Genomic DNA, 17,021 nt, shown 5'->3' on the forward strand with positions numbered 1-17,021 from the left:
AGGCCAGACTCCTGGAGAGACAGCCCCACTCCAGAGGCTCCTCAGATGAGCAGTTCTTGGGATGAACAGGCACCTAAGGCACAGCAGGGTCAGCTGGTCCAGCGTTTCCAGCTGTTCGATTCACCAGCATTCTACCGGAAAGTGCTCGGGAGCCGCCATTACCTCCTGTTCTGCTCTGGCTTTGGGTCACTTTTTTGTGTGCGTTGTTTTGTTTTTATCTTAAAGACAGGGTTCCTCTATGTAGCTCATGCTGGCCTCAGATTCTTGATCCTCTGTCTCAGCCTCCCCATGGCTAGGATGACAGGTGGACAACACTGTGTACAGCAGGCTGCCCCTTGAAAACCTTGCTGTTTGACTAGAAACAGCCCAGAAAAAGCGGCCACAGTGGTAGAAGGCTCAGCTCATAGGACATGTTGTTAGACATGGAGCCCTCGTGTCTTCCCAGAAGCCCTGAGCGTGATGGCAGAGTCCGTCAGAGCTGAAGGTGGTTGTCGGTCATAGTAAAGATAGCAGAAACCTGACCAACAACAGTAAACCTCCGTCACTGTTTCTTCTTCATCCTGGAGAGCGCGGGTGAGTTAAACATCCCTTGACCTGAGCGTGACACTGCGTGCAGCTCTGAGATTGCAGGGTCTGTGTGCTGTGCTCACTAGCCCTGCCCCATGGCTGGTGTTCGAGCTCCCCACACAAGGGGATTCTGTAATGCGCTTTTCCGCACTGACCGCACTTGGGGTGCCCTAGAGGCTAGAGGCTGAAGGGAAAGTAGGGGAGGGAAGTGAGTCTTAAGCCTTCAAGACAAAGCTGTGGGGAGACGAAACTACCGGAGAATCTGGGGATCCCATCTTAACACGTGGCACATTTTGCTTTTCAACTTCTCTGACAGGCTTTAAAAATATTGATGTCTCTTTTGTTGTTAGAAATAGAATCTTGCACCAGCTTGTTTTGTGTGCAGTGGTGTGGCTCTTCTGGATGTTTCCCATACGTCTGCCTTTGAGTTATGTGGGGAGAGAAGCTGGCTGGTCTCTGGCTGCCCACAGACAAGTCGAGGCTGGGGGATGCACTTGTGTAGGCACGCTGGCCAAGTCTTGCAAGGGGCCCATCGTTCTGATGTCCTTAGGAAAACCAAAAGCATGTTTTGTCTGTCTGTTTCCTCCCTAGCTAGCAGCCTCTTGGTCCCGAGCGGGGATGGCTACTGCCACGGCTACGCTGAGACCACTCACTGTGGTCCAAGCACTCACCAAGTTGACTCATAATTACAGACTGACGCTAGCATTGATGGCGTTTTCTTGAATTTGTGGCTGTGGTTGGATCAGGACATATAGGGCCCAGTAAAACTTCAAGTAGCTAAGGTATTTTATTTTATGCTATTCACAGAGCGGCTTGTGACAGGGACTCACCTTTAGGACACGCTTAGTGACGTACACAGTTCAAGCTGCCTGCTTCATCATCGCTGTCAAATTTAACTGTGTTAACAAATTTAATTGTCATCAAAACTGAAATTTAACTCAATGTCTGACAATAGGACGAGTTAAATTCAGGAAATCCCGTGCATTGGAATCTTAGTTAGCCATTAGAAGTATTTCAAAGTGGAGTATTTACTGAGCAAATATTCCCAATCTAAGCTTTAATGAGAAAGCATCACACTATGTGAGCCACACACACAGAAACACCAACATAGATCAGTGCGTTCATCCCAGATTGTGAGGAACGAGGTGATGTAATGTGATGTAATGCACCTCTGCGTGGGCATCACTTAGAAAAGACAGTGGTGAGCGTGCTTGGTGGCACACACCTTTAATCTTAGCACTTGGAGGCAGAGATGGGCGAATCTCCGTGAGTTCCAGGCCAGCCAGGGCTACATAGCTGAGACCCTGTCTCAGAAGTTTGTCATTTAAAATTAGTTCTGTCATCTAAAACACCTATCACTGGGACAGGCAGTTGTGGGAAGATACATGCTCTTCCAAGCAAGGGCTGTTCTGAATGTCTGCCGGGCCCAGGAGCATGACCAGGAGCATGGCCAGGAGCATGAGGCAGGACAGGTGAGACAGATTTCCTCACCCTCTTCCCCAAGCTGTCCCCACACCTGCTCCTGGGTGCCTCGTGATTGAAGTGACAATGAGACCATTCTGTGTGCTGTGCCACATGCAGCAAAAGCTCAGTCACAGTCTGCTTGGAGCTGTGCATCCACCAGCCTGCTCACAGTTACTTGTCATGTACAGGCCATGCCGTAGCGGTAGCTCTGCCCCACCTGCAGGATCATCTTGAGCACGTATCTGGACTCAGAGCTCATTACCAGGGGACACAAAGCCCCTTCCGCGCCTGTTCTTCGGTGTGGATTGTTGGTATTCCCAGTCTAGGGGACATGCAGACACATGTTCAGGCTGCTGCTCTCTGAGAGACTTAACAGAATAAACAAAGGGCAGGACTGATGTCATCCACTGTTCAGAGGGAAGGTCCCCAGGAAGAGTGTAGAGATCACAGTGTACCTGTCTGGCCTGCCTGTTGTTCCTGATGGATGGTGAGAAACTGCTTTCTTGTATTTCTGTTTTTTTCTGGCAATGACGATACTAGGGAAACAATTGCCCACAGCAAGAAAGCATTGGAAAGCATCCCAGAAGTACGTGACCCCGTGAGCATGGAGCTCTGCTGAGAGCAGAGGTCATAGAGCAGATGGTCTTGCTTCACCCATGGGGAGGCCAAGCAGCAGCTCCAGAGCCTGTGTCCTGGCCTGAAGCTTCCCATTGCTTAGAAACAGCCTGTTCAAACATGCAGGTGCTCCAGGGCCTAGAACAGGATGATTGGCCATTTCAGACATTTCTCTGTCTGATGCAGCCAAGAGTCCCAGGGCAGTGGAGGCTGAAGTGGTCAGGTGAGTCTCCTTATGAGCCAAGAGGCTGTGTAATCCTCAGCAGCTGCACACACACAAGAATGCTGCCTGGGGCTGCCACACTGCCACAGGCTGGCTAGCTGGGTTTCACGGTACAGGTTGTGGGCGGCTCACTGCCAGAGCCAGGACCTCACCGCCATCCGTTGTTAGATGTGGTACCAGTGAGTCAGCTTCTCTTGAGTTTTCTGTCCACAGCCATGATACACAGCAGTAATTTGAAGTAGCCTTTGACGCCCATTCTGATCCTCATCCAAACTGCCTAATGGAGAATTAAAAGGGTCTTTGTGTCGAGAGCTCAACAGGCCTGGAAGCAAACACCTGCACTCCTGGAGGAGACCAGCACGTGAGGAGGAGCATCTTCCTGTCCTTGTCCTTTGCCAAAGTCCAGTAAACAGGTGCTGTCCAGGAGGACGGCCCCAGAGTCCTGAAGGAGGCAGGTTCCTCCTCACCAAGAAAAGGCTTGGCTCAGCATTAAGGACAGTTTAACCATGCCAAAGACATGGATGATATAAGGGCTTGTCTCTAAGAAAATACTTCCTTAAAAATCTTTTTGAAGACCTGTATCCACCAGAGTTTTACAGGGTCAAACTTCTACTTCCTTCCATGTCCTCTTACTGAGGACATCTTGAAACAGAAGTTTAAAAAAGAAAATAGGAGGGAAAACAAGATATATTCAGCTCAAAAACATGAAATTCTTTTCATTGTTTACTTGTAGAAATTAGAAAGTTTAGCATATTGTTTGGTGAAGAAGCTATGACAATTTTGCTCTTTTAAAAGGTATTTATTTCAGAAACCAAGGTTGGAATTTTAGGAATGGGGCATTCTTTAGAACATTTTTATTTTTAGAGTTTGGGATTTTTTACAAATAAAGTCCATGTGTGATGGTTTATATTCAAAGAGATAGAAACACATTGCTGTCTGAAAATCCTGCATGCCAGTCTGTGGGCTGCAGCCCACCTCTCTCCTTCACTGCATGTCCTAGAGCAGGCAGGGATGTGTGCTCTCCACCCCAGTCACTGGGAAAGACAGTCCAGGTTAAGTCTGCAGTGGACCCATTTCCCCAAGAGTTCAGAAAGTACCAGAGACACACACAGACTATTTCATCTCATGTGACATCTGCCTGTTTCCCCCCAGAACACTTCACTCGTTTGCTTCCTGTCTGGAAGCCAGCATGCCCTTCCTTCCCACAGCCATTTGCCAGTGGTAGACATGGTCTCCAACTTTCCAACTCATGGTTCTCAGGATGAAGCTATAACCTGGAGCACAGCCCCTCCTCGGGGTATTGGTACTAGACCTGCACTGGAGCTCTGGACCGGCTGAGCTGGTGCACGAACATGGTCAGCCAGCATAAGTCCTGCTCGGGGACCCCCTGATCGCTCTGCTGGGACACACATCCTCTGCAGTCACATCCCCACAGGCAGCATCATGAGAGCATCCGAGACAAGCCACCATCCACAGTGGGACTTGTTTCCAGAACTGCCCCGAGGGAAGTCAGTGCGGAGAAGCCAGGGAGCAGTAGTGGCCCCTGCTCCGTCCTTGGGAGAGCCTTTTCCAAGGGCTCCTGGATATCAGAGACGCCGTGCGGCACTCTGCTACCCAGCCAACCTTGCCTTTCCTGGGGCTCCACACAGGATCTGCCCACTCTGTAGACACTGTCAGGAGCACCAGCGCCAGGCTTGCTACCCTGGAATGTGTGACCTCCAGCCATACCACTCTGCATGTAGCTAACCTCACCGGATGCTGTGTTCAGAGCTGTGCCCTGTCCCCAGCCCTTCCTATGCATTCGGCACATACATCTCACCCATGACATCGCCATCCTGGGAGCTGCAACAGCGGACCTGCGGTGGCGTACAGCCCCGTAAATCCCCAGGTTCCTCTTGTTCTCTTCCACTGTCTCTGCGGACAGTATCCTATGCTGAAAAGTGAGAATGCTCTGTTGGTCAGACTGATGGGAATATTCTAAAGGGAACAGCTGCCCTGTCAGAACCTTAGATCTCCTGAAACTTCTCCTGATGCCTAGTTAAATGAGCACAGGAGCTAGAAATACAGGGTCAAGCCAGAGAAGCAAAGGCTGGACACTAGGGTCTAGCCAACACCACAGAAGCCAAAAGTTAGGGAACCTGGTTTGTTGAATCTTACTGCTTAGAATTTCAGGGTCTCTAACGTAGGAGCCACAATGCATTGGTGCCCCAGCCCCCACTTTACAGGAGAGGCAAAAGCCCCACCTTCAAGCAGATAATAACTTAAAAAAAAAAAAAAAAAACAGATAAAATGTATCCATTTAATTGGGTTCTTGGTAAGGAATTTAGAGCACAAGTTCATGAGCACTTTCCATGTGTTAGAGCAAAACCTGGCCACGTGGAGCTGCGGGGCTGAGGAGCAGCTTTAGGTTTGGTAAAATCTGCAAGTCCGCAGCCTTCCACTCACCCTGCACTGTGCAGTAAGTTCACGCCTCTTTTTCCAGGTCTCAGGTCTCACTTTGCTGGACTTCGGTAACTGCTCCTCCTCGATACTGCCTCGGTATGGTATCCGAGGATCTTCACATCACAGATGCTGGTGGTTGTGGGGTGCCAGTGATAGGCTTCTGGGGTTTACTGTGCAGATGAGCTCAGCTGAGGGAAGGAGTTGAGTCACACACCACAAACCATTGCTTGGCTGCTTCCAGAAACCCACTCCAAGCTCTGGCTCGGTGAATGTGTGAGGATCTCCCTGGAAGAGCATGCTCACAGTGATCCCATGTGCCGACTGCAGGGCTGGCCATGGCTCTAGCTTCAGGCATTACCTTCTACAAGTAGTGATGGCAGTTCTTGAAGCTTAGCCATGAAGGTGCCACCATTCTTTGTTTTTTCGAGACAGCGTTTCTCTGTGTAGCTTTGCGCCTTTCCTGGAACTCACTCTGTAGCCCAGGCTGGCCTCGAACTCACAGAGATCCGCCTGCCTCTGCCTCCCGAGTGCTGGGATTAAAGGCGTGCCCCATCACCGCCAGGCTAGGTGCCACCATTCTTGTTACCAACTGGTATGTGACCATAGTGGAGCCTTTTCTCCCAGCCCTGAACTGAGCAGGCTTCCTCTTGCACGTGGCCTTCAGCACACTACCGGCTAGGGATATCTGCCTGAGAAGGGTCTCAGCTGCCGTGGGCCTTTGCTTTCTTGGGCTTTGTAACCTAGATATTGTCCTCTTTGACACTAGCCCTCTTGGCTTCAAATTTCCTTCCCATGTCAAGCTTCTGGACTTTTCCACTACCCTTCTTCCAGGATGAAGGACAAGACATTTCCCTGGGTGGGGTTATTGTCTTGTCAGCCGCAGGCTGTCTCCACTCTGCTCTTCTTTTCTTTCCTCGTATCCAGTCTTCCCTGCCTGCAGTCCGGTTCTTTTTATTCCATCAGTCTTACGTCTCTTACAGATACGTAGTGAGAAATAGTAGGAAGGCTGCTGGGAGACAGGGCAAGAGCGGGCCACCTCTCAGTGTCCTGCTTGTAAGGGCATCGGTCTGAGAAATGGTCAGCCTTTGAAGAGAGGGGTGTTGGGAAGAGAAACAGTTCCCTAGCCAGGTTTTTGTTGGCAAAGACAGGCACCACGCCACCCCAAGTCCATGCAGAGGCGGCCACCATGAGGCGCAGGCTCCATGGGAGCAGTGTGTAGAACAGACACTTGGGTATCCAGGGAGGCGAGCCATGGGGACCGGGGCCTTTGATCTGAGTTCCAGTGTGCTTTCTTGTATAGCCTCACGTGTCAAATATGAAAGACTTAATATGAAAATAAATGTGCTATGTTTGTCTAACCCAAGGAAATGTTCTCTTCAGTGTTTCCAAACACCAGTCTACTGCCTTTCATCTTTTACGAACTGTGCTTTAGACCAGGCTACTCAGCATATCCCTGGCCAGTTCATTCATCCAGACGTGTCTTATCTTGCAGCCACTGATCAAAAACAGGCAAAAACAATTCCCCAAGAAACACCTTCTGCCGGGACTTGAGTGCTGCCGACACCATGGTGCTTCTAGAGAGGAGAGGGTTTGTCTTAGGGCAGGGAACAGCTGGAAGGCGATTCAACAAGGGATCATCTAGGGATGATCCAGGTTGGATATGTCTGAGCCCCCAGTCCAGCCGTCTATCTGTGGACGTTCCCTGTAGGCAGGCCCCACTGTGGTTTAATCCATGTTTCCAGAAGTTTCCTGTAGCCAGGCCCCACCGTGGTTTAACCCATGTTTGCAGAAATCTCCTGCAGCCAGCTCCCGCTGTGGTTTGACCCGTTTTCGATTTTGCCAGCTTTCCAGATGTTTAGCCCTTCTTTCTCTTGCTAATTCACTTCATTGCGGGCTCTTCATTTCACCTCTTCCCCTCTAAGTACTTTGGTTTCATTACCTGGGGCCAGTTTGGAGATATCCACTGGGAAGTGAGGTAATTCCCAGGCACCCCAGTGTCTCTGCACATCAAGTCCCAGAGAGAGCACTTCTGGGATTCGGACTTGGGGAGGTAGTTGCAAGGCGTGTAGCAGAGAGACCTGGAGTGTGAGGACAGGAGACAAGGCTCCCTGACACTGTGACAATGCTAGTGCTCTTTCCTTTCTGCTTGTGTGTGATGTACCTCTCACTTTACTCTCTCTGTTTCAGAAGAGGCAGACCACTACAGCTTTGGAACAGGCACCCTATCGAGGAAGAAGAAGGTGCTGGTGACCCTGAGGGATGAGGGTCTGCGCCGGCGTACACACCTCAACATCAGCATGCCGCATGACTTCCGCCCAGTGTCGTCCATCATTGATGTGGACATCCTCCCTGAGACACACCGCCGAGTGAGGCTCTACAGACATGGCTGTGAAAAGCCACTGGGCTTCTACATTCGCGATGGCACCAGCGTGCGTGTGACCCCCCACGGGCTAGAGAAAGTACCGGGCATCTTCATTTCCCGGATGGTGCCTGGGGGCCTTGCAGAGAGCACTGGGCTACTGGCTGTGAATGATGAAGTCTTGGAGGTGAATGGGATTGAGGTAGCTGGAAAGACATTGGATCAAGTCACAGACATGATGATTGCCAACAGCCACAACCTCATTGTCACCGTCAAGCCTGCCAACCAAAGGAACAACGTGGTCCGCAGCAGCCGCACATCCGGGAGCTCTGTCCAGTCCACAGACAGCACCACCAGTCACCACAGCCTGCCAGCCGCCCATGTCCTGCAGAATTTCCACACTGAAGAAATGGAGAGCGATGAGGAAGCCGACATTGTCATTGAGGGGGCTCTGGAACCTCAACACATTCCCAAGACACAGGCCGGACCCCCAGGCAGCCTCTCGGGGGCCAATGGCACCAGCCTGGCCCACAGGCTGCACAGGGACCTGGTCCTGCACGGCTCTGGGCGAGAGAGCAACGGCAGCATCCACAGGTTCCTCAGCTCCCTGAAACCAGACCCCCGACACAGCCTGGTGCTCCCTCAAGGAGGTGTAGAGGAGCATGGACCGGCCATCACACTCTAGGGATTGAGCCACTTGGGCAGGCTGAGGTCCCAGACAGACTGTGTGGCAGCAAGACCCATGGGTGGCAAGTGTCAAGTAGCATGTAGTACTATTAGATGTCTAGTGACTCCAAAGGGAAATACTTTAAACTTTTATGTCAGTTTTAAAATAAGAAAAATAATTGTGTACTTCATCTTTTTCTTTTTTTCATCATTCCTACAACCCTATTCTTTATTTAAGCTTTTGGACAAGAATACTGTCTATTTTTATAGGATTTTTCCACAGAGCTTAAAAATATACATACCTGCACATATTCTGAGCCAGGCCTCAGTGCATGTCCAGAACCTTTGCAGAGTAAAACAAAATACTAAAGTACAGAGGGTATTTTTTAAATTTTTTTAAAATACTTGTTTTTAAAATGAAGCTTTATAGATAACTTTTTTAAACTAGTAAAATTCCTGTTTTTAACTAGTTCATGTAAAAATATCGTGTGCTGCCTGAGCGCGCTACCGACCCAGTGTGGCTGTGGCGGGAAAACGGGAACTGTCTACGGATGGCTTTCCTCACAGAAGAATCTGTTTTCACACTGTTTACAGCCAGCTCAAAAAGCCCACTGGCCTATACCCAGGAGCCACTGGGGTCCCAGGGGCTGTGCATTTGCCGATCTGCCCCAGCCTCCACAGGCAGGCAGTTACTGCCTCCAGCCTCCTACATTGAGTTTAAGAAGTCAGCAGCTCTGCTGGCTGGAAGGTGAGACCCAGTGATGTCACATGGGATTAAAAGCCAATGTTTCCGTCAGTGTTTTCTTTGGGTTGACAGACTAGGGCAGTTTTAAGATGTCTGCAGTAGAAATGAGAGACGAGCACCACACCTCTGAAGCCCCACAGCAGTGGGGTGGACATACTTGTTAGCTTTGCTTTAAAACAGCTGGTTGTTTTTCTAAGAGAAGAGCAGAGCATGTCAGTGCGTGTTCCTAGCAGTGGTCAGTGGCAGAAATTCTCTCAACTAGAACAAATCACGTGGAACTTAATAGTTTTGACAGATCACTCTTCTTAGACCTTCTTAGAGGCGTATTATTGTCTGGCCCAATTAAATTTTATATGAATTGTGTTCTCTGTTTGGATACAGTGTTGGCAAGAGAATGGCTCATTTATTAACTGAGAACAAACTGACCGAGTGGATCTTGCATGTAAATACAGGTTTAAAGTGTCTTCCCAGCCTTCCAGGTGGAGAGCCCCACCTGCTGGTCAGAGGCAGAACTGTCCTGACTTCATGACTGTCAGAAGAGCACTGCTTCCCAGCTTTCTCCTTTGTCTGGGGTTTATTGTGAAGAAGTGAGTTCTTTTCCTTTTCTGTTTATTGGACAGAAGTAGCTTTTGCTGAGGAACTGTTTCCTTGGCCTGTTTCTCAGTTGTGTGCTGAGGATCGTCCACCACTTATTTCTGAGCACAAGGGTAAGATGCTCCCTGAGTCTCAGTGCTAAAAGAGAATATCGTGTGTTGCTCCAGTAGTTTGGAATGTGTTTTACAACAAGTATTACAGAACCAAAAAGCTGATGATCAGTTACTACAAGATCTGTGCTCAGCTAAGCTATCACTTGTTATAGTGTGTTGAATACACTGGGTTTACTACCAAGATGGAAAGTTGTTTCTTACCATGCTTAAGTTGTTTGGCAAATGTGAATCAGTTTATTCAAGGGAACTAAAAAAAAGAAAGAAAGAGGTTGTGAGCTGTTGCATATGAGGAATTACATGTGTTTAGCGGATGCCTGAGTGTATTTTTCTAAACAGAACTCTACTCCTACATTTTATTTCTTTTGAAAAAAATCTACGTCATTATATATTAATTTTGTTTGGTTTTATACATCAGAAAATAAAAACTGTTTTGCTTTTGAGTTTACAGTGTGTTACTGATATACCTCTCGGTTACTGTCTATTTCTGTAAAGAGACACCATGACCAAAGTAACTTATAAAAGCATTTAACTGGAGACTTGCTTAGTTTCAGAGGGTAAAGTCCATGACCCTCATGGCAAGGATCATGCCAGCAGGCAGGCAGGCATGGCGCTGGAGCAGTAGTTGAGAAATTACATCTGATTCGCAAGCAGAAGACGGAGAGAGAGCTAACTGGGAATGTCATATAGGCTTTTGAAACCTCAAAGCCCACCTCCAGTGACACACCACCACCAAGGCCACACCTTCTAGTACTTCCCAAACCTTCCCACCAGGACTGGGCATTCAAATGTGTGAGCCTTTGAGCCACATTCAGACTTCCACATATACTTTAGTTGTGTTTAGAATAAGGAGAGAGAGTTTGGATGCCAGTGGCAAGGTGACCTGGCCACACAGAAAGGACTGATGGGCATTTTTCAGAGCCTATCGTGTACCATATATTTTTTTCACTTAACCCTTGCACATTCTCTTAAGTGTTGTTATTACTATTTTAAAGAAGAGGAAAAAATGGACCCACACTCAGATCGATTGATAGATAATTCAAAGTATTCCTTTGAAGTCTTTTGAGGAAAAATTTTGAGTTCTTACACAGCTCCCCGCAATGTTTACTCCCATTTGCCGAGTTTTTTCCACTTACATCATCATGCTAACACTACTAAAACTGTAATGCTGTGCTCAGGGTTCACTCAAGTCTCAATACTCTGCATCCCAGAGGAAGCACACATATGCCCTGATGGGAACGGTGCCAGTGTTTTTCACAATTTTTGTCTTCATTGTGACCCTGGACTACAACCTGTCCAACTCAGAGCTGAGGAAACTCAAGCGCCTGCACAGCTGAACCTAGCAGTCTGATGCAGTTGGTGGACAGGTGTCTGCCATACACTCTCTGAGACTGTTGAGTTTCACAACCACTCACACGACGCAGTGTAAAGTACAGGTGCTTGGACGGGAACCAAGGCCACACACTGATCTAAGCATCCTTAGGTACTGTTCTATTGCTGTGAAGAGACACCATGGTCTAGGCAAAAGAAAGCATTTAACTGGGAGCTTGCTGACAGTTTGAAAGGGTTACTCCATGATCATCATGGCAGGAAGCAGACAGCCATGGCATTGGAGCAGTAGCTGAGAGTAATACATCCTGATCTGCAGACAGCAAGCAGAGAGACTGGGCCTGGCATGGGCTTTTGAAACCTCAAAGCTCATTCCCATTGACACTACTTCAACAAGGCCACACCTTCTAACCCTTCCCAAACAGTTCTACTAACTAGGGACCAAGCACTCAAACATATAAGCCAACAGGGGCCATTCTCATTCAAACCACCACAGCATCCATGTAACTAACCCAGAGCATTGATGCCCTGGGAGCTGACTTTCCAGCCAATGAAGCAGGTTATTTAGCATTTGGGGTTTTACAGTAAACGATGCTAGGGCATCTGCACAACTGAGGAATGAAGAGTTGGCCATGCAGATCTGACTGATGCCTGCAGTGTCTAGAACTTCAGTTATCAACATGGGTAGGAACTGTTTAATGTATCACTGATACCCACTAGTGAAGATTATTATATTGCTGACTACTTACAAATTATCTCCACTCCATTCAGAGAAACCACTAGTGTGTATTTTTTAAGATCTGGTGGGATGGTCATTTTCACAATATTAATTCTACTGTTCCAAGAATATGGGATATCTTCTAATTTTTAGTTTTTCTCAATCTCTTCAGAAATTTAAAATTTTTCATTGTAGAGGTCTTTTCCCCCTTAGTTTTATTCCAAGATATTTTATTGTGGTTGAAGGTTATGTAAATGGGAGTGCGCCCAAGATCTTCCTCAATGTTTGGTGTATAGAAAGGCTATTCATTTTTCTAAGTTGATTTTGTTTCTTGCCACTTTGCTGAAATCGTTTCTAGAAATTTTCTGGAAGAACTTTTAAGATCTCTTATGTGTAACATAACATCTGTTGTCGCGTCCGCCTCGACCAGCAAGGATGACGCGACGCCAGACTCTTCTCTAAGCAGTTTATTCAGGAACCTTGAACAATCTTCTGACCCCGGAGATAGTCTTTTTCTTTTTCTTCTTCTTCTCTCTCTCACTCTCACAGTCACCCCCACAAAAGCCAGCCCACGCCCTTTTATAGCCACTGGGCAAACCAACCCCGTGGTGCCACGTGAACAATGCCGCTAGGTCAGACATATGCAAGCAAGCCAGATTAGGTCCAGGTGTGCAGAAGCAAGCCAGATCCTAGCCTTAGCCAAATAAGAAGCACCTGCCATGGGGAAGGCAGAAGCCAGACGCTGCGCCATCTTTGAGGCACGGCCGTGCACGGCTCTACAATCTGTAAACTGAAATGACTTTTCTTATTTGTACCCCTTTGCCTTACTGCTCTAGCTAGGTTTTTGAGCTCGATATTGAAAAGGGCTAGGAATGATGGACAGCCCATTTTATCCCTGACTTTAATGGGATTGCTTCAGGATTTTCTCTGCTTAGGATAGTGTTGGCTGTGGGTCTGTCTTATATAGCTTTTATTATGTTGAGGTACATTCCCTCCAGTCCTACTCTAGGACTTTTATCATAAAAGCATGTTGGAGTTTGTCAAAGGTTTTTTTTTCTTTAGCTATTGAGATAATCATGTGATTTTTTTATCTTTAAGTCCATTTAATATATATATAAAATCCCTGCATTTTTGGGATAATAAAGCCAACTTGGTCACAGTGGATTTCCTGACATATGCCTGTTTTCAGTTTGCTAGCATTTTATGGACGATTTTTGCATCTGTATTCATCAAGGGTATCAGTCTGTAGTTTTTGTTCTTTTGTTGTGTTTTACCTGGTTTTGATATTAAATACTGGCTTTATACATTGAGTTTGGGAGTGTTTTTTCTTTTTAATGATGTAAGAATTAGATATACATCTTTGAAAGGATAGTAGGATTCTGCTGTAACTCCAACTGGTCCTGAGCTTGTTTTAGTTGGAATGCTTACTACTCTTGTCAATATCTTCATTTGTTATGGATCTGTTTAGGTTTTTTCTCTCTTCTAGGCTTAAATTTGTTGGAATCAAGAAATTCATTCATTTCAATTAGATTTGCTCTGTATGAATAAAATGCTGATTGGCCAGTAGCCAAGCAGGAAGTATAGGTGGGACAAGCAGAAAAGAGAATTCTGGGAACAGGAAGGCTGAGTCAGGAGAGGTTGCCAGCCGCTGCCATGAGTACCAACATGTAAGATACTGGTAAGCCACAAGCCTTGTGGCAAGGTATAGATTTATAGAAATGGATTAATTTAAGATGTAAGAACAATTAGCAAAAGCCTGCCATGGCCAGTTTGTAAGCAATATAAGTCTCTGTGTTTACTTGGCTGGGTCTGAGTGGCTGTGGGACTGGCAGGTGACAGAGATTTGTCCTGACTGTGGGCCAGGCAGGAAAACTAGCTACAAGTAGAGGCTTTTTAAAGTATTATCTTACAATATTGTGAATTTCTTTGTTGGTGTTGTAATGGTTCCTTGTTCATTCCTGATTCAGTTCATTTGGATCATGTCTTTATTTGGTTAGTTGGGCCAAGAGTCTGTCAATTGTGTTTATCTTCTCAAAGAGCCAGCTCTTACATTCAAGGATTCTTTTTTTCCTTTGCTTCTATTTCATTAATCTCTACTTTGACTTATATTTCTTGCCATCTACTTGATTTGGGCTTGGTTTGTTCTAGTTTTTACCCTATTCTGTCTGTCCGTCTGGAGATATGGTCTATGTAGCCCTGTCTCTCCTGGAACTCTATGTAGAACAGGCTGGTCTCTAACAGAGATTCACCTACTTCTGCCTCTCAAGTGCTGGAATTCAAGCCATGTAGCACCACACCCCATTGTTTTTTCCAAATCCTTTAGTTGCAACACTAAGCTATTTATTTGTGCTTTCTGGTCTTTTAACCTAGGCTACAACTTTCCCTCTTAGATCTTTTACTAAGTCCCAAATGTTAATTTATTCTATTGTTTCCATTTTTATTTAGTACCAGAAATTCTTTCTTTCTTCTTTGACTCACTCATCATTCAGTAATGAGCTGCTTAATCTCCATGAGTTTATGTACTTACTAGAGATTTTTCTGCTGTCAATTTTATTTCATGACAGTCAGATAGGATGCATTAAATTATCTGAATTTGATAAGGTTTGTTTTGAGGTCTGTTAGATTTACAGGTTCAATACAATCCCAATCAAAAATACCCACAACGTTCTTCACAGAAATAGAAAAAGAATCCCAAAATTCTTATGGAACCAGAAAAGTCCCTAGATAACCAAAGCAATCCTGAGCAAAAAAACATACTGGAAGGACTACCATTCCAGACTTCAAGATATATTATAGAGCTGTATTAATAAATAAAACAGTGTGGTAATGGCACAAACATGTACACCAATGGAGTAAAATAGAAGGCCCAAACATAAGTACATGTATCTGATTGATATTTAGCAGTAATGCCAAAAATATATGCTACCACTATGATGGCATCTCTGTCTCAACTTTTCTTTTATGATCAGGACAACTGGATATGGAATATTTATATAGAATCTCAAGAATGGACATGAATGAACAGCAAGGACATAGCTAGGAAATGTACAGTACTCAGTACTGACAGGTGTATGCTGTTCAGTTCTGAAGGTATAGCTTTTCAAATCACACTGCTCCCCACCATCCCTAAGAACAGAATCAGGATATCAGCAGTAAAGTGGATTACACGAGAAACTGCCATCCCTGCAGCATGGAATTCAGGATAAAGCTGTCAGTTTCCTAGCAGGTAAACCTCCGCTTAGCCAGAAACCTAGCCTTAGAAGTACTATAATGCAAGCCTCAGCTGCCTTTCTACCCACCCATGCTCTTCTAGCTCGGACCTAGAGTAAGGGTGTCAGCAGTGGCTGACTTGATGTTTCCAAAGTACACTTCAAAACCCTGGCCATCTGTTCTGGTCATGTATGTTGTCATATGACAAATGTATTTACTCCAGTCATTTGAACGCACATGTAACAACTAGACAAACTTAGCTCTTAAAAATGTCAAAATTATCTTCAAGGCAAAAATGCCTTCTTTTAAAAATGATCATTTATAAGCTGTTGTGGTCACACAAGTCATCATTCTAGCAGTCAAGTTGCAGGGTCAGGATCTCCATGAGTTTAAGACCAGCCTGGGCTACTCAATAAGACCTTGTTTTTAAAAAAAATAAACAAATAAAAATAAACTTTGCTTTCAAACTAGATCCTTCAGCATTTGTGGATGTTTAAACTTGTAGTTAAAATAGGTAATATTAAAGACTACTAATCAGGACAGTTATCGGGAGTTGGACAGTTCCGGAGCTGGAGCTTCTGCTTGCATACCTCCTGAGAAGCTGAGGCTTGGAGGTGGGCCAACAGTGATGTCCTCGGCAAAAGGCAGAGAATGGCAAGTACAATGACCAGTAATGAAAGGGAAAAATGGCTGGAAGTGAGACCTTCTAGCAGCATTGCACTGGTGGGAGCTTTCGTTTTAAGTAGCAATGTTCAGCTGGGGCTGCCTTTTCTGTCTTGCTATCCTAACTAACCAGGTATCCCTTTCATTCTCCACTAACTACGGATACCCAGATTGAAAGTAGTGCCTAGCACCACTAGAACTATCTCCAGATAGCTTGTATCCGCAGAAAGATGTCTCCCATTAAGATGTTCTATATATCTTGACATTTAAAGAGCTATATGGAAGCCTAGAGACAGCATGGCATCATGTCCAACCTTGGGCAAGTAAACTCAAGTTTAAGAGAATGACAACTTGTCCCATTTGATGTTCTGGTTTTAGCACAAATCCAGGGAAATACCTCAAATCCTGAGCAGACTGGACCACTGGTTATTTACATGAGCCTTAGCTTCTGCCTCTGTAAGACAAGTCGCAGAGTAACATCTACATGAAAGGATTCGGTAAGGCTTAAAGGGTAACATGTGCAGAACACATCAATCCCTGCTGGAGTAGCTAAGACTACAAATATGCACCACCCTACCTGACTTAAGAGTAATGTTTAATGTTACAAGAATTAAACAGTTCTATTTTCAGTGGTTTAACAAATTTTAATTCAAAATAGACACTCTGGAAATAATAAAAAAAAAGAAAAAAATAAAGTCCAACAAGCTCTGAATTTACAACAGAGTACACCAATAATCACAGACAACTGCCTCAGAATGCACAGTAGAGCAATTACATGCAAGTATTATATTTTAAAAACTCTATATAGCAACACTGCAGTGCTTCCCAGAGGCCATCATCCCTGCTGCTTGCTGCGCATCACTCAGAGGGATGATTTTGACCAGAGCTGGCTGGTCCTCGTTACCAGTTCTGGTGCTTTACATTATTTCATATTGTGAAAAAAACAAGATTTGGCATCCACAGGACTGTGAAAATTCATCAGTCCACATCCCATTCATCTGAACACCTGGACCAGAGGAAAGCCTGTTTCTCCAACTCTAACACATCTACCCCCAGCTATTCTAAGCAGACGAGAGCTCCTGTCTGCCCATCACCTTAGGCCTGAACCCTGCACTCCACCTCACGCTGTGTCTATATGCAAGAGCAGGAACCCCATGTGTACCATGGTCCTTCCTTCCCACTAGTTTACCAGCAGTTCCAGGAAGGACGCATTCTCAGTCTGGTCAGCTGATTCTAAAGGCACTAAAGACTTGTCTTACCTTTGAATGGCAGAATGACTTGCCATTACAGCAAAAGACAGTTTGCACCATAAAGCA

General features: G+C 45.9%; 1 protein-coding gene across 1 annotated transcript in view; it reads left to right on the forward strand.

Annotated features, from left to right (window-relative positions):
* Pard6g (par-6 family cell polarity regulator gamma) overlaps window positions 1-10,228 on the forward strand; it is a 68,495-nt gene extending 58,267 nt beyond the window's left edge. Inside the window, exon 3 of the mRNA XM_059246071.1 lies at window positions 7,499-10,228. Within this exon, the coding sequence (XP_059102054.1) occupies window positions 7,499-8,355 (857 nt within the window). The 3' untranslated portion in view covers window positions 8,356-10,228. The remainder of the gene's footprint in view (window positions 1-7,498) is intronic.
* Window positions 10,229-17,021: the final 6,793 nt, after the last annotated feature.

This window comes from Peromyscus eremicus, chromosome 19 (genome assembly GCF_949786415.1).
Source record: "Peromyscus eremicus chromosome 19, PerEre_H2_v1, whole genome shotgun sequence".
NCBI lineage: Eukaryota > Metazoa > Chordata > Mammalia > Rodentia > Cricetidae > Peromyscus > Peromyscus eremicus.